Source organism: Cajanus cajan, chromosome 3 (assembly GCF_000230855.2).
Source record: "Cajanus cajan strain Asha chromosome 3, NIPB_CcT2T_4, whole genome shotgun sequence".
NCBI classification, from domain to species: domain Eukaryota; kingdom Viridiplantae; phylum Streptophyta; class Magnoliopsida; order Fabales; family Fabaceae; genus Cajanus; species Cajanus cajan.
This window is the reverse complement of record NC_138519.1, coordinates 7,931,259-7,955,628: the sequence shown is the minus strand read 5'-3', so window position 1 is coordinate 7,955,628 and position 24,370 is coordinate 7,931,259. Positions and strand designations below refer to the sequence as shown.

The 24,370-nt window shown below is 38.3% G+C and overlaps 3 protein-coding genes and 1 non-coding gene across 4 annotated transcripts; 2 read left to right on the top strand and 2 right to left on the bottom strand.

Annotated features, from left to right (window-relative positions):
• Positions 1-6,837: 6,837 nt before the first annotated feature.
• LOC145956011 (zinc finger BED domain-containing protein RICESLEEPER 2-like) lies at positions 6,838-8,703 on the top strand. The gene has a single exon (XM_083071566.1). The coding sequence runs from the start codon at positions 6,838-6,840 to the stop codon at positions 8,701-8,703; it is 1,866 nt and encodes a 621-aa protein (XP_082927692.1).
• Positions 8,704-11,303: 2,600 nt separating this feature from the next.
• On the top strand, positions 11,304-11,390 carry TRNAY-GUA (transfer RNA tyrosine (anticodon GUA)). Its single transcript is given in 2 exon segments — positions 11,304-11,340; positions 11,355-11,390. It is a non-coding gene; the product is annotated as a tRNA-Tyr (tRNA).
• Positions 11,391-14,824: 3,434 nt separating this feature from the next.
• LOC109814144 (CBL-interacting serine/threonine-protein kinase 14) lies at positions 14,825-16,475 on the bottom strand. The gene has a single exon (XM_020378505.3). It carries the CDS (start codon positions 16,137-16,139, stop codon positions 14,853-14,855), a length of 1,287 nt encoding a protein of 428 aa, XP_020234094.2. The 5' UTR covers positions 16,140-16,475; the 3' UTR covers positions 14,825-14,852.
• A 6,036-nt stretch (positions 16,476-22,511) lies between these two features.
• LOC145956010 (uncharacterized) lies at positions 22,512-24,149 on the bottom strand. Its single transcript, XM_083071565.1, has one exon. It carries the CDS (start codon positions 24,147-24,149, stop codon positions 22,512-22,514), a length of 1,638 nt encoding a protein of 545 aa, XP_082927691.1.
• Between the last annotated feature and the right edge of the window lie 221 nt (positions 24,150-24,370).

Below are 24,370 nucleotides of genomic sequence, written 5' to 3'. Positions count from 1 at the left end.
GTCATTGGCTTGGAAATCTACAAACAATTCGTGCCTTGAGGAAGCTTTTTTCTCTTAAAGATTATGATAATTTGTTTCTCATGAAAATAATAAATAAAAAAAAGAGTCATGAATTAGGGAACATTAAAGGGATAAAGGTCCTATCTCAATCATTTGGAGTGGATTGTGCTGGAGAGGGTAGGGATATAATTGGTGGTCTTGCGGGAAGCCTTAAGTAACCTTCATTTTGGTTTCTTGCTCCAAGAATCATATTAATTCCCAAGTGAAGGGGGAAGCTGAACTAAATGGATTTTTGGCATTGTTGATGTTTGATTTTCATGAAGCTTAGAACAAGGTGAAAACATGGGAACTGATTGAATCACAACTTCTAGGTAAAGATGTTCCTTAGGTTTGCATTAGGATTTTCACGAAGTCCTTACTCCATAGGATAAGAAAAGGGATTGTAGAAAAAATTTTCAAAGTGTGTCTAACTTTCAAGATCTGACTTATATATATGGTTTATAGGATTTAGGTTTCAAGAGCTATAGGCTCACCTAGTTAAATAAGAGTAGATAGACATACACGATGGAAGAGAGACTTGATAAGGCCTTGGCTAATGAAGCTTGGAAGAATCTCTAGAAGCATCATATGGTTTCTACTATTCTTAGGCACTAATCTAACCATAATCTAATCTAATTGGATTTTTCAAGGCAAGGAAATTGGGGTAATCAAAGTAAGTGAAGGAGGAAAAAAACTATACATATTTGAGAAGTTATGATTGTTAGATAAGACGAGTTGTGAGATGATCATTACTAGGTATTGGGGAAAAGGATATCGCTCTTGCACAAATTTGTCTAAAACCATCACAAACTTGGAGGAATAAGGGTCAAAATAGTTTGAAAATATTCCTAGGAGGATTAAAAGCTTAAGAAAAAAGTTGAAATTGCTACAATAAAAATCTCAATCAAAATATATTATATAATTGTGCTCAAATATTGAAGAGAAGATTGATGGTTTGTTGAGGTTTGATAAGTGCTATGATTTCATTAAGTTTATGGCCTAGTTTGAAGCACTTATATCAATTTTCTTTGCTTTAGACTTTGTTTTTAACTCAAAATATATATAAATTGTTAAGTGATCACATTTTGTCTTTGAATCATGTTTTTAAGTAACTTACAAGTATTTGGTTGTTATTTTGTAGTTTAGGAGAAAGCTAGGAAAGAAGGAAGGAAGTCAAGCACAAAGTGGTGAATTCGAAGTTGAAGGAATTTTGGTTTAAGTCCTCAAGCTAAGCCTTAGATCCACGCTTAGCCTCATATTGGTAGAGAATCACTAGAACAAAAATTCAATCCTCACACTAAGCGTGGAATTAGGACTGAGTGTGGGAGTCCCAGAACCTCATTTCACTCCAGACCTATCCTCAAGCTTAGCGTGGCTTCTCACGCTTAGTGTGGATTGTACTGACATGTCATTATTCACATAAGACAAAAGCTTTTATGACCTAAAAGTGGGATTTTCGAGGAGAGAAGAAAAGAGAATCATTCTTGGAGTTTGTGTGGCGGCTGGAGAGCTCTGGAACCTTCAAGATCAAGTTTCTTCCATCCTTCATCATTTGTAAAGTTCTACATGTCTATGTGTATCTAACTTCACCCTTGTTGGGGTTTGATGTAACTAAACTCATTCTCATGTGTAAACTCTAAGTGATCAATGTTAGTTGTTATTCAATTTTATTGCTCTGTTTCTGTGCATAATGCTTGTTATGGCTTGATCACCCTTAACTTGAACTTGAGGTTTTTAAGAGATTGAGAAATGATTTTAAACCTTTGAAATGAAATAGAGCAACTAATGGTGCTTATTGCTAGAGATAGAGTAAATGCCAATGGTCTTTCTTAAGCTCTTGTTTTTAAAGCTGGTTTCTTGGTTAAACTATGCAAGAGATTGATAGATTAAGTTAGCAACTTAGATGCCAACTTGTAAGAGATTAGGGTTGGTTACTTTTGAGAGTGATTGATAAATTCTAAATAATAATTATTGTAAGCTTAGTGATAAAACATGAGAGGAAGGTTTAGTGAAGTCAAACCCCAACAACTTATTAATATTGCATTAGAATCAAGTTTTGAACTCTAAGTGTTTACCAAAATACCAAAAAGAATTGTTATTGTTTGTTTACATTATTTATTGCAGCAAATCAAACTCTTATTGCTTTCCGGTAGCTTAGTTAGTATAACAAGATAAATTGTAAAGTGTTGCACAAGTCCCTTGAGAGACGATACTCATACTTTCATTGAACTACTTATACAATTTGGTACACTTTCCAAGAGTGTTAACAAGGTTGGAGGAAGAATTTTGGGTGCAAAGATCTTGCGCTAATTAGTTAAAAGCGGGAGACAAAAATCCTAGTTTTTTCGCAAAAAGGCTTCACAATGACATGCAACAAACTCCATTAAAAATTTACAAAAGAAAGAAAGGGACGTGTATTTTGATGAATAGGATATTGAGGATATTCTCACAAACTATTTCAATTATCTTTTCTCCTCTTCGCACCTTGTAGAGTTAGAGAATTTAGAGGGCTTATTTGGTGGTAGATGGGATCAATAGAAACATAGATTGTTGAATTTTTTTAAAGAATAGGTGAAATAAACCCTTTTTTAAATGAACCTCACAAAATCCTTTAGTTTAAATGGCATCTTGACTCTCTTTTATCAAGAATTTTGGCATTTAGTGGGGGAAGACATTATGAATATGACCCTTAATTTTCTTAATGGCAATGGGGGCTTGACTTATATAAATGATACTCTAATTGTTCTTATTTCAAAGGTAAAAAATCTAACTCTAGCCTTTGGATTTCGTCCAATCAATTTGTGTTCTATTTTGCATAAATTTATCTCCAAAACACTTGATAACAGGTTGAAACTTATCTTGCTTAGTCTTGTTGTTGAGACCTAAAGTGCCTTCGTCCCTAATCATCTCATTGCAAATAATGCACTGATTGCTTTTGAGTGTTTTAATTTTATGAAAAATAAGACAGGGAAGCAAGGTCTTTATGGCACTCAAGTTTGATATGTTTAAGGCCTATGACCACATTAAATGGTCGTTTTTTAATCAAGTCCTCCTGGCTATGAATTTCTCTCAAAGGTGTAGAGAACTCATCATGAAGTGTGTTTTATACCTCAAAGGGGATTAAGGCAAGGGGACCCTCTTTCTCCTTACCTATTTATGCTTTGTGTTGAAGCCCTATCTATCTTGATTTTGAAAGCAATGTTAGTGAGAGCTCTTCGTGACATTTGAATCTGTCTTAGAGAACCTATTATCTTCTTTTTATTTTTTGTTAATTACAATATCATCTTTGGTCTTGCAACCTTTAATGAAGCTAGGCACCTAACTAGAATTTTGAAAGTCTATAAAAGAGCCTTAGGCCAAAGGGTCAACTTCCAAAAGTTAGAAATCTCATTCAACCAAAATGTGCCTACGATAGTTGAGAAACATAATAGGTACCTTGGCCTTCCAACTTTGATATGTAGATCAAAGAATTAATTCAATTTTGTCAAGGAGAATGAATGGAAATAAAAAGCTTTATCCTAGAAAACTAGAGAGGTTTTAATTAAATTTGTGGTACAGGCAATTCCAACACACATAATGGGGTGTTTTCTTCTTCCAATCTCCATTTATAATCACATTGAAAGTCTTATAGCCAAGTTTTATTAGGGTGGGTCTATAGACAAGAAAAAATGCATAAGGTTAACTAGAAAAAATTGACACATTACCAAATAGTGAGGGAAGTATTGGTTTTATAATGGCTAAAACCTTTACCAAAGCAATTTTGGCTCGCTAATGGTGGCATATCATTCATATGGAGCAATTCCTGTTGTTTAGAGTTATATGAGCCAAATATTGCCATAAGTACACCCCCTTCAAGCTTCCAAGGGTCACGATCTAAGTTATGTGTGGACTAGTATTATGTTTGCAAAGGACGTGATTGAGAAGAAAATGATTCGGCAGATTGGTAATAGGCACCAAGTTAAAGTTTGGAAGGATAAGTGGATTCCTGATAGGGTAGATAAAAAATTGATAGTTGGGCCAAATAAAATGGTGAATGAGAACCTTTATATGGCAGATTTGATTGATTTTGGTTTGAGAAGTTGAGATATGCATGGGTTGAGTACAAATTTTACCATTGAGGAATAAAGGCAAATCACAACCATTCCCTTGAGGAATACTTCACATGCAAACACACTATTTTGGATGAATTCTACTCATGGTTATTACACAGTTAAGTTAGGTATAAAATTGCTCAATCACTAATCGAGAATCATAACATTAATCCAAGCAGGGTTCTAAGAGATGTTTGGAAGAAAATATGGAAAATCAAGGCTATTCCAAGATATATCAACCTAGTGTGGAAGGTAGCTAAAAATGTCTTACCTACCAAGATGAATCTATCTTATAGGGGGTTGTAGTTGGATCTAGTTTGTCCCAAATGTGAATAAGAAAATAAAAATGTCACCCATGTTCTCTTGAAATGCGAACAGGTTAAAGATAATGGTTTGCATCTCCAATGGCTTTTAGGATAAATATCAATGATGATACTCATTTTATGGATTGGCCCCTCCTCCAAATTATGCAACTTAGTGATGTAGAAAGTGTAACAAAGATAACATAGTTTCTATTTGTGATTTGGCAGTCCAAGAACTCTCTAGTGTTTGAAAATAAATATTTTGATATGGTACAAATCCTCAACAAGGTGGGGGGGGTTTATATTCCTCATCTTGATCATTCTCACAACAATCAACCATCCAAACATAATTGTAGAGATATATTGATTGATACAAACAATATTTTTTTTTGTTAGACATCAAAAGGGAAGGAAACATATTACCACTAACTATCTTGCTAAGTTGATTTTTTCTATTTTAGACCAAGTCTGGATGGAGGACTACCTATTTCAGACAACTTCTGTTGTAACTCATGATTGAAAAGTTTTTGCTCCCTCTATTTTTTAAATGATAAAATTTTTCTTTTAAGAAAAACCTTTTAAATTATTTTGAATGACTTGTCTCGTAATAAATTTTAATCAATCAAATATGTCATAACAATTATCTTCATTGCTTTATAAATAATTACTAGGATTCTGGAGACTTTTTCAAATTAAGTTCTACAAATGTGTTGAATTGACCTCCTTTAATTTTTCTTGTCACTCTTCTTATAAGGTTCTTAGAGCACCTCCAGTGGGGGGTGCTTAGGGTGTATCTTAAAAATAAGCAATGTTGCTTATAAGAAATCCCCACTGGAGTTATCCTAGGTAGCAAAACAAGTCCAAAATCTTTTAGCACCGTTGTTTGGAGAAGCAACAATGCTTACACTCTGAAAATTAAAATGAAAAGACGGTGGTGGTGTGGTAGTCGAAGCCGGCCATGCGGATGGCGGTGGTGGCGAAAATCGTTCGCAGCACGCGCGTCTCCGGGGTCCTTCGTCGCGCGAAAATTGTCCGACTAGATCTCCTCTGGTGTCGGCCGCTCCGCCCGACCAAACAGCCTTAGCTCTGTCCACAGCTCCGCCCAACCAGACCTCCGCCCGGGACTCCTCAACCGCCCACACGTCTCATCAGGGTGGGTCTTTCATGGTGAAACTTTGAGAGAGAGAGAGTGAAGGGTGAGAATAAGCGACAAGAAAAAGAGACGTTAAAGGGAAGGTGAGAAACGGAAAATGAGAAAGAGAAAGGGAAAAGTGAGACTTGAACGAAATAAAAAAAAAAAAAGAGACGTTGGGATGCTTATAAGTAATTTGCATTGGAGTAAAAATTATAAAAATATAATATGGGTTGTTTATGAGTGACGTGGCACAGTGGGACCTATTTAAAGTGGTTGGGAGTTGCTTATAAGCAACTCCCATTGTAGATGCTCTTATAAGTAGGGGTGTGCAAAAAAACCGAACCAAACCGAACCATTTAAAATTAAACCGAACCGATCCAAAAAATAATCGATCCAAACATAAAATATCCGAACCGAACCGATTTAAAAAAACCAATTAACCAATCCAGTTTATTTAAAACGGTTCGGATCATATCCTTTAAAAAATCCATTTTAAGTAAACCAGTTTGTTTTCAGACTTTCAGTTCTACGCGTGCTCCAGTTCTGCGCGGCTAGTCTCCACTCTCCAGAGTCCAGACTCGTGCTCCAATTCTACGCGGTCGCTGCTAGTGGGTACTCCGAGTCTCCGACGCGGGGCGCTGCACTCTTCTGGTTCTGAGTTCCTTGCATTGCATTGCAGGTTCATGATACAAAATCCCTAGAAATCCCTAATTTGTTGTCTCTTCTTCGCTCTCCTTTTTGCTCTCATTCGAGGGGTTTCTTCCTAATTTGCAGGTTTATTAATTTGTTGTCTAAAGTTCTCAACTATTCTGGTGAGTTTGTCGATTCTCCGCATTTTTTCTTCGATTGGAGTGTTTGGGTGATGGGTTTTGGTTTTGGTTCAGTTCTTTCTTTTTTCTAAAATTGTATAATTTTGCGTGAAAAGACACAAGACAAAGTGGGTATCATGAGCGATAGTCTTCAATTGCTTACTTAATATGTTTCTTTATTGGTTTTGAAAAATGGATCATTAGCTGGAATATATTAATTCTGGGATAATCATAAAAGTTGGAGAATAGATCAATATCTATCTTATATTGGTTTTAGACTTGGGTCAAAAAGTTTCATTCAGTAAAAAGGTTGGAATTAGGTGTGTGCTTTATATGCATACAAATTAACATGAGATGGTTTAGTATCGTTCCAATGGATTATCTAACTTGTAGCAAGAATTGGCATTGGGCTCTATGACAAAATTACATCATATTTTTCTTTTCTATTGTAGAACAACTACATGGCTGAGCTAAATGAAACTTTAGTTTCTGACACTATAGAACATGTAGCTGAACAAATGTTACCGCCTCGCGATTCTGAAGGGCGTAAGAATCGATCTGATGTATGGAATCACTTTATTGAGGAGCCAAAGCCCAACATAGATAAGAGAGCTAAATGTAACCATTGTGGTACATTGATTAGGTTTGAGAATGGAACAAGTGCTATGCGAAATCATTTACGTAGATGCAAGGGTATATCAAATAACATGTTGAGCAAGAAGCAAAAATCAGACTCATCTGGAACCATGGTTTCTTCCCCTTCATTGGCTAGGCCCAAAATTGACCAACAAGCATTGAGAATTGCAATTGTCAAAATGTTTGTGGCAATGGAGCTCCCATTTCGATGTATCGAGCATGAAGCTTTTCGTGAGTTTTTAAGCATTGTAGCACCCTCTCTTAATGTCATCTCACGTACTACCCTAGCACGTGATATTTATAAACTTTGGGATAGTGAAAGAGAAATTTTGAATGAATTTATTTCTCAAAACTGTCAAAGGGTTTGCCTCACCACAGACACATGGACTTCATCTCAAAATTTGAGTTATATGTCCTTGACTGCTCATTTCATTGACAACAATTGGAAGCTGCAAAAGAAGGTGTTAAACTTTTGTCAAGTCACTAGTCACACAGGAAAGACCATGGCTAAAAAGGTTGAACATTGCTTGAGTAAATGGGGGTTGAATCGTGTTCTTACTGTGACAGTTGATAACGCCTCGTCAAATGATGTTGGAATCCAATATCTAAAAAAAAGGTTAATTTCTTGGAATAGTTTGGTTATGAAGGGAGATTATATTCACATGCGTTGTTGTGCCCATATTTTGAATTTGATTGTGAAAGAAAGTTTCAAGGATAACATTGATGTTATTTTGAGAATTCACGGTGCTGTAAAATATGTACGATCTTCCCCTTCTAGGTTGGCTAAATTCAAGACATGTGTTGAGAAACAAAATATTGAATACAAAGGCCTTGTTTGCTTGGATGTGGAAACCAGATGGAATTCTACCTACTTAATGTTAGAGGCTGCATTGAAACTTCACAAGGCTTTTGAAGAGCTTGAGATGCAAGATAAGAAGTATATCGAAGAGTTAGAAAAGGTAAAAGGTGTTCCTTCATATGCTGATTGGGAATTTGTGCGTGCAATCCTACCATTTCTAAAATTGTTTTATGATGCTACTTTGCGCATGTCTGGCTCAGTTTATGTAACTAGCAATATATACATGTTTGAGGTCTTTGGAATTGGAAAGAAGATCAGCCAAATGTGCAATTCTAGGGATATAAATGTATGCATTATGGCAGAAAATATGAAGAAGAAATATGATAAGTATTGGGGCAATGCTGATCGTCTAAATAAGTTTTTACTTATTGCTCTTGTGTTGCATCCAGGATACAAATTACAGTTCATGCATTGGTTGATTAGTCAAAATTTTGATGGTGAGGTGGCATCTAATTTAAAAGAAAAAGTGGAGTCTAGTTTGAAGTTACTTTTTCAAGAGTATAATGGTGGAAGAGATGAAATAGAAGTTAACTTACAAGAAGCTCAATTCAATGAAGGAGGTAGTGATGACCCTTATGGTTATAACCATTTTTTTCAAAGAACTAGCTCTAATAAATCTGAATTAAGCAAATACTTGGAGGAAGCCTTAGAAGAGAGTTACGTAGATTTGGATATTTTGAATTGGTGGAAGCTCAACTCGGGTAGATTTCCAATTCTTTCAAAAATGGCTAGAGATTTGCTTGCTATACCTGTTTCTACAGTGGCCTCTGAATCTGCCTTTAGTACTGGAGGAAGAGTTCTTGATCCATATCTCTTACACCTAGAATGGTAGAAGCACTTATTTGCACACAAGATTGGCTTAAAAGAACACAGCTACCATTGTTTTCAAATGAAAATGGGGATTTTGAAGAGTTGAAGAAATTTGAACAAAGTAATAAGCTAGATCTATTTTATACTGCATTATTGTATTATATACTTATTATAATTTGATCAATAATTGATAACCTTTTTTTTATTTTACAGCAATTGTTTCCCCACCAGACATTACTTATTCAGCCTCCTCTGTTACACTTGGAGATGATTGAAATCCGAGGTTCCTTCGAATTGTTAACTCTCTATATCTCAAGTTCGAAACTTATTCCATTTTTTTTTCTAGGTTGGTTCCAAATTTTGTGTTAGCAAATTATTTAACGAGCATTTTAACTTTCTTAATGTTCTAGTGTTTTCTATTGATACCATGCTGCTAACTATTTATTTTAATTTGTAATTTTTTGCCCCCTTTTGGCATTTATTCAATTTTCTTAATTTGAAGGTGTGAATTGTTATTCGATTGGCACAAGCTATGGTGAAGGACACTGCCTACTATGACATGTTAGGTGTCAATGTTGATGCATCTGCTGCAGAGATCAAGAAGGCTTATTAAGGTAATAAATAATGAAATGAATGCCCTTCACTTTTCTGATTTGTGTTGTGCAAACTGAAACTGAGATTTGAGGATGTTATTATATTATGATCATAGTCATAGGCGTATTCTATATGGTTTCAGAATTCAGATGTAGAGTATTGCTGTTTTCAGCCTTCATCAGTACACGTGCGGGTAAATCGGTGGTATCTTGAGCCAATGGTATCTGCAACAGTATGAATGATTTTGGTTACTTGTTTTTTGCTTAGGTGGATACGTTTGTTAACATTCATGTTAAGCATCATATTATCACTTGACAAACAATCAACATGCGTGCTGTCCAATTTATTACTAAGCTGGTTGTGGTGAAAGCTTTTGTCTTTTTCCTTACCAGAGTCTGAAATTTGTCTTCCAAACTAGATCTTAAACTAGCAGAAAACCCTTCTGTCATCAGAGAGCATTGAGCCGGGTTAATTCTAGATGTCAATTCTTGCAGCTTTTTCTTCAAAAGGACACTTAAAGCATCACCATAGCTTCCTTTCATGCTAAATGCATCCTGGTCAATACTTCCATCAGTTGTAATATTGCTTTTTATGGACTTGTTTTCATAATTATTAGTTGCATCATTAGAACATCTAGCTTCACTGTGAACATCCTTATTTTTATAGTTTTTCTTTTGGGAAATACTCTTTCTTTTGGAAACTAGATACTCCTTTGGAGTATCAATTACCTTTGAAGCTGAATTACCTTTGTTGGTTACACTATACTGCTTTTGATTATTCTTCTCAAGCACATTGCTATTCTGACTTGTACAAGTCCTCTGCTGCATGACCTTGGCCCGGTCTGTAATTCGTTTCTTATGGCTCCTAGGCAACTGGCAAAGAGAAAAGCGTGGGAGACTCATAAAATGGGAGTCTCGTGGGGCTAAAATAAATGAAAGCTAAGTCATAGAGATGGAGTGATCTAATAAAAGGATTTCATTCTCCTTTCATCTTCAGATAAATCACCCCTTGTGTTTTTGGAAGCAAATCTTTATCAATATCTTAGGATATTCATTTTTTAGCATGATTTTTTAATTTAAGGATTTCTTAATTAACATCTTGAAGACAACGATATATAAGGGTATAAGACTCTTTTTATAAAAATAAGAAACAAATTATTATTTATAGAATGAGGGAAGCCGTTTGTTTATCATAAATTTGTAAAATATTTTTTTTATATTATTGGTATTTTTAATCATATTGTTGATGTAAAATATACAATAATTTGTTTCAAAAAAATCTGGTTAAAAATCTGTTTCAAAAAACCGGTTTCAAAAAACTGGTTTCAAAAAACTGGTTTTAAACCGGTTTTTATCCGATCCATTTTGAAAATGGATTAATCCATAAATCTGGATCAACTATCCGATCCATTAATTAGGTTCGGTTCAAAATCGGATCAGTAAACCGGATCGGATCAGAATCTACTAAATCAATCTATTTAAAAGCGGATCGGATCGGTTTGGATGGGTTTTTTAAAAAAACCGATTCATGCCCACCCTTACTTATAAGGTGGCAGCAAGTAGAGTTGTCATTTTCTTTTACTCTCCTAAAAATAATTTCTTTATTTTTTTCTTAATTGCAATTGGGACAACTTATCCACTCATCAATTTTTTCTTTCTAAACCAAAGAAACATCAAACTTTATCCATCATTTAACCCATATTGATTTGGCCAAGTACTAAATATATACATTAGACTATCTTACGGAATCATTATCTAATTATGATCAAAATTATTCCTTAGCGAGTTTACGAGTTTCACATTTCATCCCATTATATAACAGGAATTGTCAAGTACCTTGTTAATAACAAAATAACATACGTAATTTGTCTGTATAAATGTGTTATTCTTTCACAATTGTTTGATCCTTCGTAGATCTACCCAAATCCAGACATTATTGTCATTGCAGTAGAGAGAGTAGTAAATAGTGATATTTGTTTAATAAAATTAGATATTATCAAATATATCCTTTTGGAAGAGGTAAAACAAACCGACCTTAGCTCAGTTGGTAGAGCGGAGGACTGTAGTTGGAGTAACAGACATCCTTAGGTCGCTGGTTCGAATCCGGCAGGTCGGATTTTACTTTTATTTTTGGTCACTCACGAAATTAGAAAAGAACTCGCTCACAAACAAAAACATTTCAGACATAATAATATCTTTAGTTTTGTTGAGTTATATTTTATATATTTTCATTACAATTAACAAGGATGCAGATTAAATTGATAGTGAAACCTTTTACGGACATTGCATAACTTTTAATTTATTCTCGTAAAACATTTTGCAATCATTTTTATGGTCACAAAAAGTTATGTTTATTGTTACTAACAATTATTTTTGTTGTATAATTATAAATTATATGTAGTTAATATATAAAAGTAAAATAGGAAAGAAAAAAAATGGAAACTAATTAGAATTACTTCTTTTATTATTAGAAATTAAAAAATTATCTCAATCATTTTAAATCATATTCTTTTGTTTTTAATTTTCAATTAAATTTTAATAGTTTTTTTAATATCAATAGTTAAAAATATTTTATTTATAATTTAAATTATTCATCATAAATCCAAATTTTAATTTATATATATAACTAGAATATTTACTTATGTAAATTTTAATTATATAAAACACATTTATTCTATATAATGCAACAATTGAAATATTAGTTTACATTAATTTCAGTTACGTTTTTTTAAAGAATATTTATGTATGGCGTCTACGTGTTTCTTTCATTTTAATTAGAGCGTTGTGTTTTCTTACTTCAAGAGAGAGTACATCTAATCTATCCATATATTTGGTTTTTAGAGAGATTATAACTTTTTACACACTAAATATTGTGTCATTTTTTTTTCTTATAAACTTTATTCTTGTTTGTGTAAACTCCAATACCCTACCCTAATTAATGTTCATGTTCTTTTGTTTTACACCAATTTTCATATGTTTAGAACCGATGAATTAATTTGATTCTTATTAAACTTTGAAACCTATAACAAAATCAAACCAGCCTAAGTCCGTTATGGACAACTGTTTTGAAACAATATATATAGTTCAACACCTAATAACTCTTCAACACACCCTATATATTTTGTGCTATATATATATATGTGATGGATAATTTAATTAACAATAGTTTATTTATTTAATGTTTGTAAATTTTGACAAAATAAATTATCACGGTGTCTAATATGAATAGGCAAATAAATAGCTGTGCAAGCATAAGCATGAACGTTGTGGAGTGCGTATTGATCAAGCATGAGAAATTTTCCCTTCTGGCATTCTATCTACTCATGGAGTTTTAATGATTTCATTCCTCCTCAAAACATCCGTCTTGCAGAAGTTACTTTAACAAGTTGCATTTTATGAAAATTACAAGTTGAATTCGGTGTTATAACTTGCTTCTATCATAAGTAATAATCCCTTCCTTCGGACGTGATTCAATGGATTAAGATATTAAAACTGTTGTGCATGTGCATTCATTTCATAAGGCATCATATTTGATAAGATTGTTCTTAGCTGTCTCATGTGATATGATATCAAAATTGTTGAGTGTTTGTTTGGTCATATATATAGGACTGCCATGCACAATCTTAATATAAAACTCTAACTTTTATTTGGGTTTAAGCTTAAACAAAATAAGTTGAAATTTTGAGTTTGAATTTTGATATCATAAATTAAAAATATTAAAAAGAATGGGTTCTCTCAAAAATTAATTGTGCAATTTGGTGCAATTGCGACTTTTGGCTAAATCCTATAGAAGCAGCGTGGAAAATTACCTTTGGCGCAAGTGTTATGCTCATTGCTCAATGTATATATTGATGCACTTTTTAAAAAATGTTTGACTAAATTTAAAAAATGTAATTTAATTGGTAATATATGTACGTATGAAGACAAATTAATTAAGACAAAATTAGTCTTACAACACAAGAAAAACAAAGATGCATTTCAAAATATCAATGATTAAACAAAATAGCACGGAGTACTTAACAACAAAACTAAACTATGCTTGATCCTGGCCAAGTTCAATATAAGATGAGGGACAGTTTGATATGGCGTTGCTTTCATATCAGTTTGATGAATTCCATTTTGATTATTATAAGAGATTCTTTTATTCCAAGAATATTAATATATTATATTACATAATAAACAAATAGGAGAATTTCGTAAGTACGTCTCATTTATAAGTTGGTGCCCTAATAATCGATTATTAATCATATATGACTAGTTAATAAATTGCATGACTAGATGTGGTTTGATAAAGGAAAGGCATAATAAAGAATAAAATGTAAGAGTGGACCCTGATTAGCCTCCCTTGCTAATTGCTTTTGTCACCATGAATTTACTATAATAGCATGCTGCATGCTCCCACAGTGCTTGTCCATCTCAGGTAAGCTATGATAATAGTAAATGAATAGATAAATAAATAAATAACAAAAGAATTTGTCTGTCTCATTCGTAAGTTGTTCTCTAATCTTCAAATTATTACTCATGCACGATTAGTTAATTTATAACAATTTTAAAAGTTGTATTCTTTTCTATGTTTACATTTTTTTTTTGAATTTTTTTGTCCTTTCCGATATTGCAAAATCATTTTACTATTTTGTTTCAACTTCTAGCGCAAGCGTTTGAGATATTTTTCTTTCACTAATTATCCGATATATGAGAATCAAACAGAAAACCATACTAATATATATAACATCCAATTCATCTTTTCAAAAAAAAGAAAAAAGTTAAGAAAATTGTGAACATTTCCACATGGTTTGCACAAAATTCAGGACTACGTACATACAGTGGATAGAGCAAAAAGGCATATAATGGAATAAACATGATGCAAGAGTGGACCCTTTTAACCTTGTCCTCACTATGAACTTAGCAAAACAGCATGCTGCATGCTTCCAACCCTGTCTTTCAGTCTCGTGTAAAAACTGCAACCGCTTACGCTTGTCACTTTGTTTCCAAATGAAACCAAAAAGAAAAAAATCGAATTCTCCTTTTTGTTTTCCCTTCTAAACAGTGAATAAAATCTTTGCATGTTTTGACGATTATCAATGATTTAATAGTTACACATTACACAACTGTTAGAATGCAAACAAGTTCCACATCAATAAAATAAAACAAAAAATAATAATTTATATAATAACCCTATAAAAAACAACTTCATAATATATCCTCTCAGATAAATACCATAATCCCATCTCTGGTATCAGAACCGCATGTTAGGTTCGGTAACAACCAATAACTCTCATATAAAAAAATTTGCATGAAAGATTAGGTCCCTTGTTTGAAAGAAGGATTGTTGAGATACAAGTTTTGATCGGATAAACTTTTGAATAAACATTTACATAATTGGTTCTTGTTGAAGAGAAGATTAGGAATATTCAAGTGATTAATGTCTATCCCTTGATTTTATTTAAAACATGCACTTGGCTTGATTTTATCGTTAGCCCACTTCCTAATTAATGACATGAAAGTTTACTAAATTAGAGCAAAAGCAAAGGAAGGAATCATGAAAGGCAATTATTTTGGTAAATCATTTGAATTGAAGTCACCGAGAAACCGGGTAATGAGCCAATGCAAGAAGCAAGGGCCTCAACACATCTCTCCAAAACCGCTCCCCACTTCCCTCTTTTCTCTCTCTCCTCTTCACCTCAACCATAACCAGCTCATCCGTTAACCGGTAAAACCCAACCATAACCACAAAGTTCCCATCCAACCCCTCAATCCTCACTCCTCCACAGCCACTCTCATCCTTCGTCGCCGTCACGTTTTCCGTCACCGTCACCGCCACCTCCCTCACCGCCACCATAACACTCTCCGGCACCTCCCTCGTCACGAACCGCTCCGTGAAATCCGAATACTCCGGGTCACTAAACAAACCCGACATATCCCCAAACGAAAAAGATATCAAGTCAAACGCGTTCAAACACTTGGTCACAACCCGGGTTTCTCCCCACTCCTCGGGTCGGGTTATAGTATCCGAATAGCCGCCCCGGTTGAACCACGGGTCCCGCGTGACCTCATCAAGAGTTATCCTCGTATCGGGATTCGTGTCCAACAGCCTCGTGACGAGGTTTCTGAGTTCGCTCGACATCCACCTCGGAAACCGGAACTGTCCTCTGTAGATTTTCCTATAAAGAACGGTAATGTTGGAATCATTGAAGGGCAAGTACCCGGCGTTGAGCGCGAACAAAACGACGCCGCACGACCACGCGTCCACGCTGGCACCGTGATACCCTTTCCGCGCGAGAATCTCGGGTGCCACGTAGGCAGGGGTCCCACACACGGTGTGGAGCATGCCGTCGTGTCGAATCTGGCTCCTCAGCGCGCCCAAGCCGAAGTCGGAGACCTTGAGGTTCGTGTCTCCGTCCACGAGGAGGTTGTCCAGCTTGAGATCGCGGTGGAAGACGCCGCGCGAGTGGCAGTGCCTCACGGCGGACACCAGCTGGCGAAAGTAGCGGCGGCTGGTGTCCTCCGTGAGACGGCCCTCGCCGGCGACCACGTGGAAGAGTTCGCCGCCGGCGATGAACTCCATGACGAAGTAGATCTTGGACTTCGTGGCGAGGACCTCGTAGAGACGCACGGTGTGGGGGTGGCGCAGGCGGCGCATGATAGCCACTTCCCGCTCCACGTGCGCCGCGTAACCGTTTCTCTCTAGCGTGCGCTTGCTGACGGCCTTAACCGCCACGCTCTGCGCGGTGTGAACGTTCCGCGCGTGGTAGACCTTGGCGGAGCCGCCAACGCCTAGTAATTTGAGAATCTCGTATTTTCCGAACAAAACGACACCTATCACTGCCTCGTCCTTTGTCGTCGACGTTGCACCTTGGTGGAGCATGGCGTTATTTTACTGAGAGAAACAGACTCAGCGGAAGTAAGAGTGGTTGAAGGGAATTGGGAAGTTGAGGGTCATATAATATAGGGAAGTGGGAAATTAAACCGTGCAAGGGATGGAGATCGGAGAGTGTTTGTGTTTGGTGTGGGAAAGGTTTGTTTCTTGAAAATGTTATCTTGCAAGGAACTTTGTTTGGTGAAGCCTGGGATGATGGAAGTGCTATTTTAGGAGAAGGAAGAAGAGAAGCAAGCAATGCAATGCAGTACAGTAGAGTGGCATGGACGCACGGTATTGCCTATTTAAACATGATCATCTTAGAATACAAATATTAATAAGTTTACAACAATATAACAGCAATTTCATTTCAAACTGTCGGAGGATGGAATTAGTAGAAAATTTAATTTTATTAGTTTTATTTTATTATTTAAATATCTTGAGTTTAAAAAGTGTTAGATATGGATTGGCCAAAAAAACGAAAGAATAACATTAATTTAGTCTAACTAAACAGGTTAATTAAGCTAGGTTAGGTTAATAATAACTTATATTGGGCTTAATACTTTTATTTTATTATTAACAATTTAAATAAAAATAAAATTACAAATAAATTAGGCTAATTTTTCGGACCAAATGGTTAAGCCTAATCGGCCTATAAAAAATCGGTTCAATCCAAATTAACTACAAAGTCACTTGTAAACATTAACATGCATGTGAGATTGGATTGGTTCATTTCACATCTCTAAATTTAATTCAAATTTAATTTATTATAATTTTAAGGTTTAAACATGTTTTTAATCCCTTAAATTTAAAGTAATTTGATTTTAGTTCATCAAATTTAAAACTATTATTTTTAGTCTCTATAATTTTAAAAAATCTTATTTTAATCCTTATACTTCAATTTTATTAAAAAAATTATAAAGTATAATCGCATAAAATATATCTATTAATATTTTCATTAGTAAAAGTATCATATTAAATCAATTGATACTACACAACTGTTTTAATATATTACTTTTAATATGTTATTGGTAACTTAAGAAATTAAAATAAAATTTTAAAAAATTATAGGGACTAAAAATAATAATTTTAAATTTAAAAAAATAAAAAATAAATTTATTTTAAATTTAAAAGACTAAAAACATATTTAATTCTAACTTTAAAATATATTGACCAGGTTTATATATTTTTTTTTGTTATTTTATGTAATAAAATTAGTATTTATACTACAGGTCCTCGCATATGACCAAGAATTGAAGGGATAGGTTAACCCAAAAGAGTCACTAAAATTTTTGGTACCCTTGGTAGGCAAATGATTGATTTGGAATATTAGATACATATGAATATCCCTCAGATCCGTCGACCACTAAATATAAATACGTTATTAAGTGAACCTTTGACCAACTTACACGATAAAGTACTCGACCCCCTTGGATGTTGACACCCCCTTAACCCCTCGGATGTCGACACCCCCTCGGTTAGCCAAATTAGGTTTCACCATGAACATAATATTTCATGATTAAGGTTAATGGAGGTGAAATACGTGTTAAGGAGTATATTACTTAATTGTTAATCTCACATCAAAGTTCATCATACAAAAGTTTATTAAAATTAGTATAAATAATGACATATATTGAGGTAAAAACTATTATTTATTTAACTTGTAACATTGTATGTTTTTATTATTTTATTATTTAAATATATGATATGTGTTGTTTTAAAAGTTATGTTATAATTATTATTGTTTTAGAACTCTAAATATATGACATTGTATCCTTATATAAGTTGTTTTGGAGTTATTTTAAGTTGAAGTTAAAGTTGATCAAATTTGAGTGATTTTCTTAAGACTTGAATGTTACAAGTTAATATTCTAAGAAAATCTAGAGAGAAGTTTAGAGAGATAGACTTTTGTTCCGGCCAAAGGGTGGACTAGGATTTTTTCCTAGATCGTGCCTTAGAGCTAGAGCATTCAAAAGTGTAATCTGTCTTCTCAACTCTAGGGTTTCAGGTTTTATGGTATGTCGTTCATGGGCCTCTTGGGCCCCGAGAATAAAGGGATTTTGTTAACCGCTCTTATCTGCAAGATATTTGACGGGGACGATATCGATATAGGATTCAGTGCTCGGTTCTTAACCGACTAGGACCATTTGGGAGGGCCTACTCGGTTATCGACCGAATTAGGTAGGCGGAGTCGGTGCAGGGTCGTATACAGGGTTACAGTCGGATATAGACCGAGTGCCCCTAATGAGGGGGTCGGTCTAAGTCCTAATCTGTTTGCCACATGTGAAGTCCAGTCGGCCCGCGTTGACCAGTCGGTATCTGACCGGGACGATCCACTAGCCTTCCAGTCCTGAGCCTAGAAGGCGAAAGGGCTTAAGGTTGAGTTGTCGACCACATGCAATCTTAGTCGGTCTACCACACGTAGTGACGTCCAGTCGGTCCGCGTTGACCAGTCGGTATCTGACCGGGACGGTCCACTAGCCTTCCAGTCCTGAGCCTAGAAGGTGAAAGGGCTTAAGGTTGAGTTGTCGACCACAAGCGATCTTAGTTGGTCTGCCACACGTAGTGACGTCCGGTCGGATTGCGTTGACCAGTCGGTATCTGACTGGGACGGTCCACTAGCCTTCCAGTCCTGAGCCTAGAAGGCGAAAGGGCTTAAGGTTGAGTTGTCGACCACATGCAATCTTAGTCGGTCTACCACACGTAGTGACGTCCAGTCGGCCCGCGTTGACCAGTCGGTATCTGACCTGGACGGTCCACTAGCCTTCTAGTCCTGAGCCTAGAAGGCGAAAGGGCTTAAGGTTGAGTTGTCGACCACATGCAATCTTAGTCGGTCTGCCACACGTAGTGATGTCCGGTCAAACTGCGTTGACCAGTCGGTATCTGACCGGGACGGTCCACTAGCCTTCCAGTCCTGAGCCTAGAAGGCGAAAGGGCTTAAGGTTGAGTTGTCAACCACATGCAATCTTAGTCAGTCTGCCACACGTAGTGACGTCCGATCGGACTGTGTTGACCAGTCGGTATTTGACCGGGACGGTCCACTAGCCTTCCAGTCCTGAGCCTAGAAGGCGAAAGGGCTTAAGGTTGAGTTGTGGACCACATGCAATCTTAGTCGGTCTGCCACACGTAGTGACGTCCAGTCAGCCCGCGTTGACCAGTCGGTATCTGACCGGGACGGTCCACTAGCCTTCCAGTCCTGAGCCTAGAAGGCGAAAGGGCTTAAGGTTGAGTTGTCGACCACATGCAATCTTAGTCGGTCTGCCACACGTAGTGACGTCCGGTCGGACTGCGTTGACCAGTCGGTATCTGACCGGGACGGTCCACTAGCCTTCCAGTCTTGAGCCTAGGAGGCGAAAGGGCTTAAGGTCTCACTTAACCACTTGTGTTCCTGGTCGGTCTGGGGTAATCGTGTGGCGTAGGTCAGAATCGGGCCCAGGGTAAGGCAACAGCCACTTTGGTTGTCATCGGTGGTGGGCCGAGAACCACGACCTGATGTAGAGTCGTGGCTTCCCGAGGCCAGACAAGACATGTCTCTTCCCCTTCTTCAAGAAGGGACATACATTTATTGTAAAGACGGTATCGCAGGGGACGTATCCCATGATTGGGCCACGTGGTCGCGCCAGTTACTAGAGTTAATGGTGTGGGCCCCCCTACCCTTTTCCTGGGTCCTTGGGTTAAGAGTTGCAACGCCCCACGCGCGTTGTAACCTTTGAGTCTCCCCCTACTCGCGCGACCCTTGGGGTTCTATAAATAAGGGTGGACCTCACTTCCCTTAACTTATTTGTTTTTTCTTTTCTTGTACTCTCCTTCTCCGGTGGCGCTCCCTATTGCATTTTAGAGTTGCGGTGGTGCACGGTGATTCACGGCGGTCCAGTGGCCTTTTGTAGGGTGAGGAAGAGTTGTTGTGTGGTTTTAGGTACGCCCATCTACCCCCTTTCTGTTTCTAGAGAAACTTCAGTTTCCCCCTAAGTTAGAAAGGTTTAAGGATATTTGTCGAAAATGACAGTTTTAAATTATGGGAAATGTATAAGTGGGTAAAGGACGATGTTTTGCGTTGTGAATCTTGTATGAATTCATGGGCCATAGTTGATAGTTTCTGTAATGAACATGTGATTTGCGAAGGGGGGGAAAACGCCCTTGTTTGTGAGCCGTGTGTTGATAGGGAGCCCGTGTGTGTCAGGGGGACTCCCACCGAGAAGTTTACCTTCTGCTATACTACTTTAATTTCAAAACTTAGGTGAGGTGGCCCCTTTCTGAGTGTGAAAAAGGAGTTCTCCACATACTGAATGTAGCCCCTACACAACTTCACCCAAATGGTTGGGCTTTTATCCGGGGGTTTGAGATTTTGTGCATAGGTCTAGGCATTTCTCCGACTGTAGACAAATTTTTCTATTTTTTTGAATCCCGAGTGAGCAAACGTACTGGTTGGGTGTCCATTGGCGGGGTAAATGGAAGAGGACTTTTGACATTATTTCAATCGTCCTACAAGGACTTTAAGAAGTCGTTTTTCTGACTTCGATGTACCCCTGGGAATGAAAATTTACTTGACGGGTTCCTTCTGTATTGGAATCGACGAACGGTAACTTATGGTGGTCTATCACTCGAGAAGGTCGCCGAGGAAGATCAAGAGGACATTAAAAAAATTGAGGAGCTCCAAACGATTTTCAGCACCACTAGGCTTCGAGACTTAGAAAATAGACCCAGTGAATTGAGAATCTATATAGGTAGTCGGTTTCTCGCCGATAACCTTTAATATTATTTTTATTTGACTTCTGCGCTTTCCTATAATAACATGTGCGTTCAATTCTTATGCAGAAAAAATGGCAAGCTTGAGCAATCGTGAGATGAGGAAATTATGGAAGCAGCAAGAAGCTTCCAAAGCTGTCGGGGTAGTAGCGGTCGGTGAAAAGGCGAGTGGTGCGGGGGCCTCTCTAAAGAAGGGTGTCGTCATCGAGAGTCCCCAAAAGCGTCGCTGGGAGACCGAGAATCCCATCACCCTGGTCAATCTCGAAACTGAGATCGGGGGAGAGGAGCTTGTAAAGGACGTCGAGGTCCAATCGACTGAAAGGACACTTAGTATGTGTATTGGGGACAACTGGGAACCCCTTGACCATGGTGCTGACCAAGGGAAAACTTTGTCCTTCTGGGACGAAAAGTTTAACCATTCATCTCACATCCGCAACACCGATCTGCTTGAGGGCGATAAGGAGGACTTAGAAAAAATGAGCCCCTTTTCAATTGCAAAGGGGGTTGAGTCTTTGACTAATCGCCTCTCCGCTTTGTCTCTCGTTAATGAAGATAAAATTCGCGGAATTGCCCGAGAGATCAAGCTGCAGGGAAAACAAATCAATTCTCTCGAGGAAGCCGTGAAGAAAAGCAAGGCAGATCTTCAGTGGGTGAGTTCTGAACGAGATAAATTGCTTGAAGGTCTGCGTGCCTTCGACAATGAAAGGAAGGCTTGGGACTCCGAGAGATCGAACTTCGAGAAAGAGCTTGAAGAGGTCAGGTTAGTCCGAGATCAAAGCGTGGATGCAGAGAAAAAGCTGTGGTGCGTACGGAGGGCTCTGTGATTTCAATCGGGATCATGGCGTCTGTTCTATTCACTAAATTGAATGGAGTGTCTTGAGTCGACGAATGAACGATTGTGTGGTATGACCATAGCACCCGGGGAAGCTCCTCTACCCATGAAGCGCTTGAGTCTTGGACACGCTTCTTCAAACCTGAAAGAATTACCTTGTTGGCCGACTCCGCCTGGCCGTTAGACTGTGGGTGTTCAACGGAAGTGAATGCCATTCGGATGCCGACCTCTTTACAAAAATCACGAACTCTCGCACTTGCAAATTGTGTCCCATTATCGGAAACGAGCATTTGAGGGACTCTATACCTGCACACCACGTTCTTCCAAAGAAATGGTCTAACCTTCTCTGCTGAGATGGTTGCAACTGGCTCCGCCTCGATCCATTTGCTGAAGTAATCAACAACTACTATCAAGAACTTCATTTGCCTTACTGCGATCGGAAATGGGCCGAGAATATCAATCCCCCACTTGTGGAAGGGCCAGGGGGATAAGATTGAATGTAGTCGTTCGGTTGGGGAATGATGTAGGGTTGCGTGTCTTTGGCATCCATCACATTTTTGGACCCAATTGACACAGTCGTTCCTCAAGGATGGCCAAAAGTACCCTGCTCGGCCTACTTTGTACACCAAAGCTCGGCCTCCGATATGACTGCCGCACATTCCACTATGTACTTCATCCATCACTCTCTGTGCTTGCGACATGGTCAAACACCTTAGGAGAGGAGAACTAAAACCTCTCCGATACAGCCTTTCATTGATGACTACGAATCTGGCCGACTCCCTTTGCACCAACGATGCCTCCCTTTAGTCCTCCGGTAACTCCCCTTGGGTCAAGTATGCGATGTACGGGGCCATCCAAGAATTCAGCTCTTCCTGGATGAATAGGACATTCCCTTGCACCTGGTTTATACTCGGCTGCGTTAACGTCTCCTGAATGACCGACCGAGTAACCCCTGGCTTCTTTGTGCTTGCTAGCTTTGACAAGAGATCGGCTCGAGAATTTTGCTCCCTAGGGACATGATTCAAAGAAAACTTGGTAAAGTCGGCCGACATGACTTTAACCTTTTCCAAGTACCGAGCTAGTTGGGGATCATTCGCCTGGAAAGTTCCCGCTACCTGCCTCGTCACAAGTTGTGAGTCGCTCCTGGCCGACAGGCTCGTTGCACCCATTTCTTGTGCCAAATCCATCCCCGCCAATAGCGCTTCGTATTCTGCCTGATTGTTGCTAGCCCGAAACTCAAAGCGTAGCGACTGTTCCAAAAGTATGCCTCCCGGGCCTTCAAGGACGATTCTCGCTCCGCTGCCAACTAAGTTCGAAGCTCCGTCGACCGATAGGATCCACTCACTTTCTCCTGAAGAGTCCTCCTCAGCCGGTGGGGTCAGTTCCACCAAGAAATCGGCTAACGCTTGAGCTTTAATGGCTCCTCTCGGCTCGTACCCGATTGCAAACTCGGATAACTTGATCGACCACTTCATCATTCTGCCAGCAAGGTCAGGCTTTTGCAATACCTGCCGGATAGGGTAATCTGTTCGGATTACTGTTTCGTAGTTTTGAAAATAGTGTCTGAGCTTCCGCGCGGTTATGACTATGGTAAGTGCCAACTTCTCGATCTTTTGATAACGAACCTCCGCCCCTTGCAAAACCCTGCTAACAAAATAAACAAGCAGTTGGGAGTTACCTCTTTCTTGCACTAAGACCGCACTGACGGCGCTATCGGATGCCGACAAATATACCAGCAACGGGAGATCGGTCTGCGGTTTGGTGAGGATTGACGGTGAGGTGAGAGCCTGCTTGAGTTCACCGAATGCTCTTTCACATTCGTCTGTCCATGCAAACCGATCGTTCTTCTTTAAGCATTGGAACAAGGGCAACGACTTGTCGGCTGCCTTTGAAAGGAACCGAGAGAGGGAGGACATCCTCCCTGTCAACTGCTGGACTTCTTTCACTGTCGCCGGACTCCTCATATTGATTATCGCGGAGCACTTGTCAGGATTGTTACCTTCCTTGTTACTGCCTCTTGTCTCTCGGCTTTCCGCTGCTCTCTTGCTGATCTGCCCTTCCTCCGTCTTAATGTGACTCAACGCGAAGGCTCTCACCTCCGACATTGTCTGGCAGTTTGCTCTTTCCAGCGCGATGTCGAAAGCTCCAAACCTCAGGCCCTTCTGGAACGCAATGACATCCATCCTCTCATCCAAAGATGTTATCCTCAAGGCGACCTCATTGAACCTTTGCAGAAAATCCTTCAGTGATTCCTCCTGCTGTTGCTTAAGATCCAATAAATCCGACGTGATCGGCGGCTTCTTCTTGTTAGCAGCAAACTGTGCCATAAAGAGTCGACTAAAGACGTCGAAATCGGTGATTGATCGGTCGGGAAGACCGCTGAACCAATCAAGCGCCGCCTTCTTGAGTGTGCCCATGAACAATTTGCAGCGGACCTCCATGCTCCCTCCACAGATCAACATCTGAGCTCGGAAATCTGTTAAGTGCTGGCTGGGGTCCTGCGTCCCATCAAAAGGCTCGACTTGGGGAATCCGATGATCCCTGGGGATGATCTCGGCCTCTATGGCTTCCGAGAAAGGTCAGAAATCCCTGGGGACTTCCATCATGACGTCTTCCTCCACTGTCCTGGTACTGGCTGCTATTCTGGCCTGCATCTCATCCG

What these genes read in the sequence shown, in the direction of transcription:
- LOC145956011 (XM_083071566.1), top strand. Translation starts at nt 6,838, where the DNA reads ATGGCTGAGCTAAATGAAACTTTAGTTTCTGACACTATAGAACATGTA.
- LOC109814144 (XM_020378505.3), bottom strand. Translation starts at nt 16,139, where the DNA reads ATGCTCCACCAAGGTGCAACGTCGACGACAAAGGACGAGGCAGTGATA.
- LOC145956010 (XM_083071565.1), bottom strand. Translation starts at nt 24,149, where the DNA reads ATGGAGGTCCGCTGCAAATTGTTCATGGGCACACTCAAGAAGGCGGCG.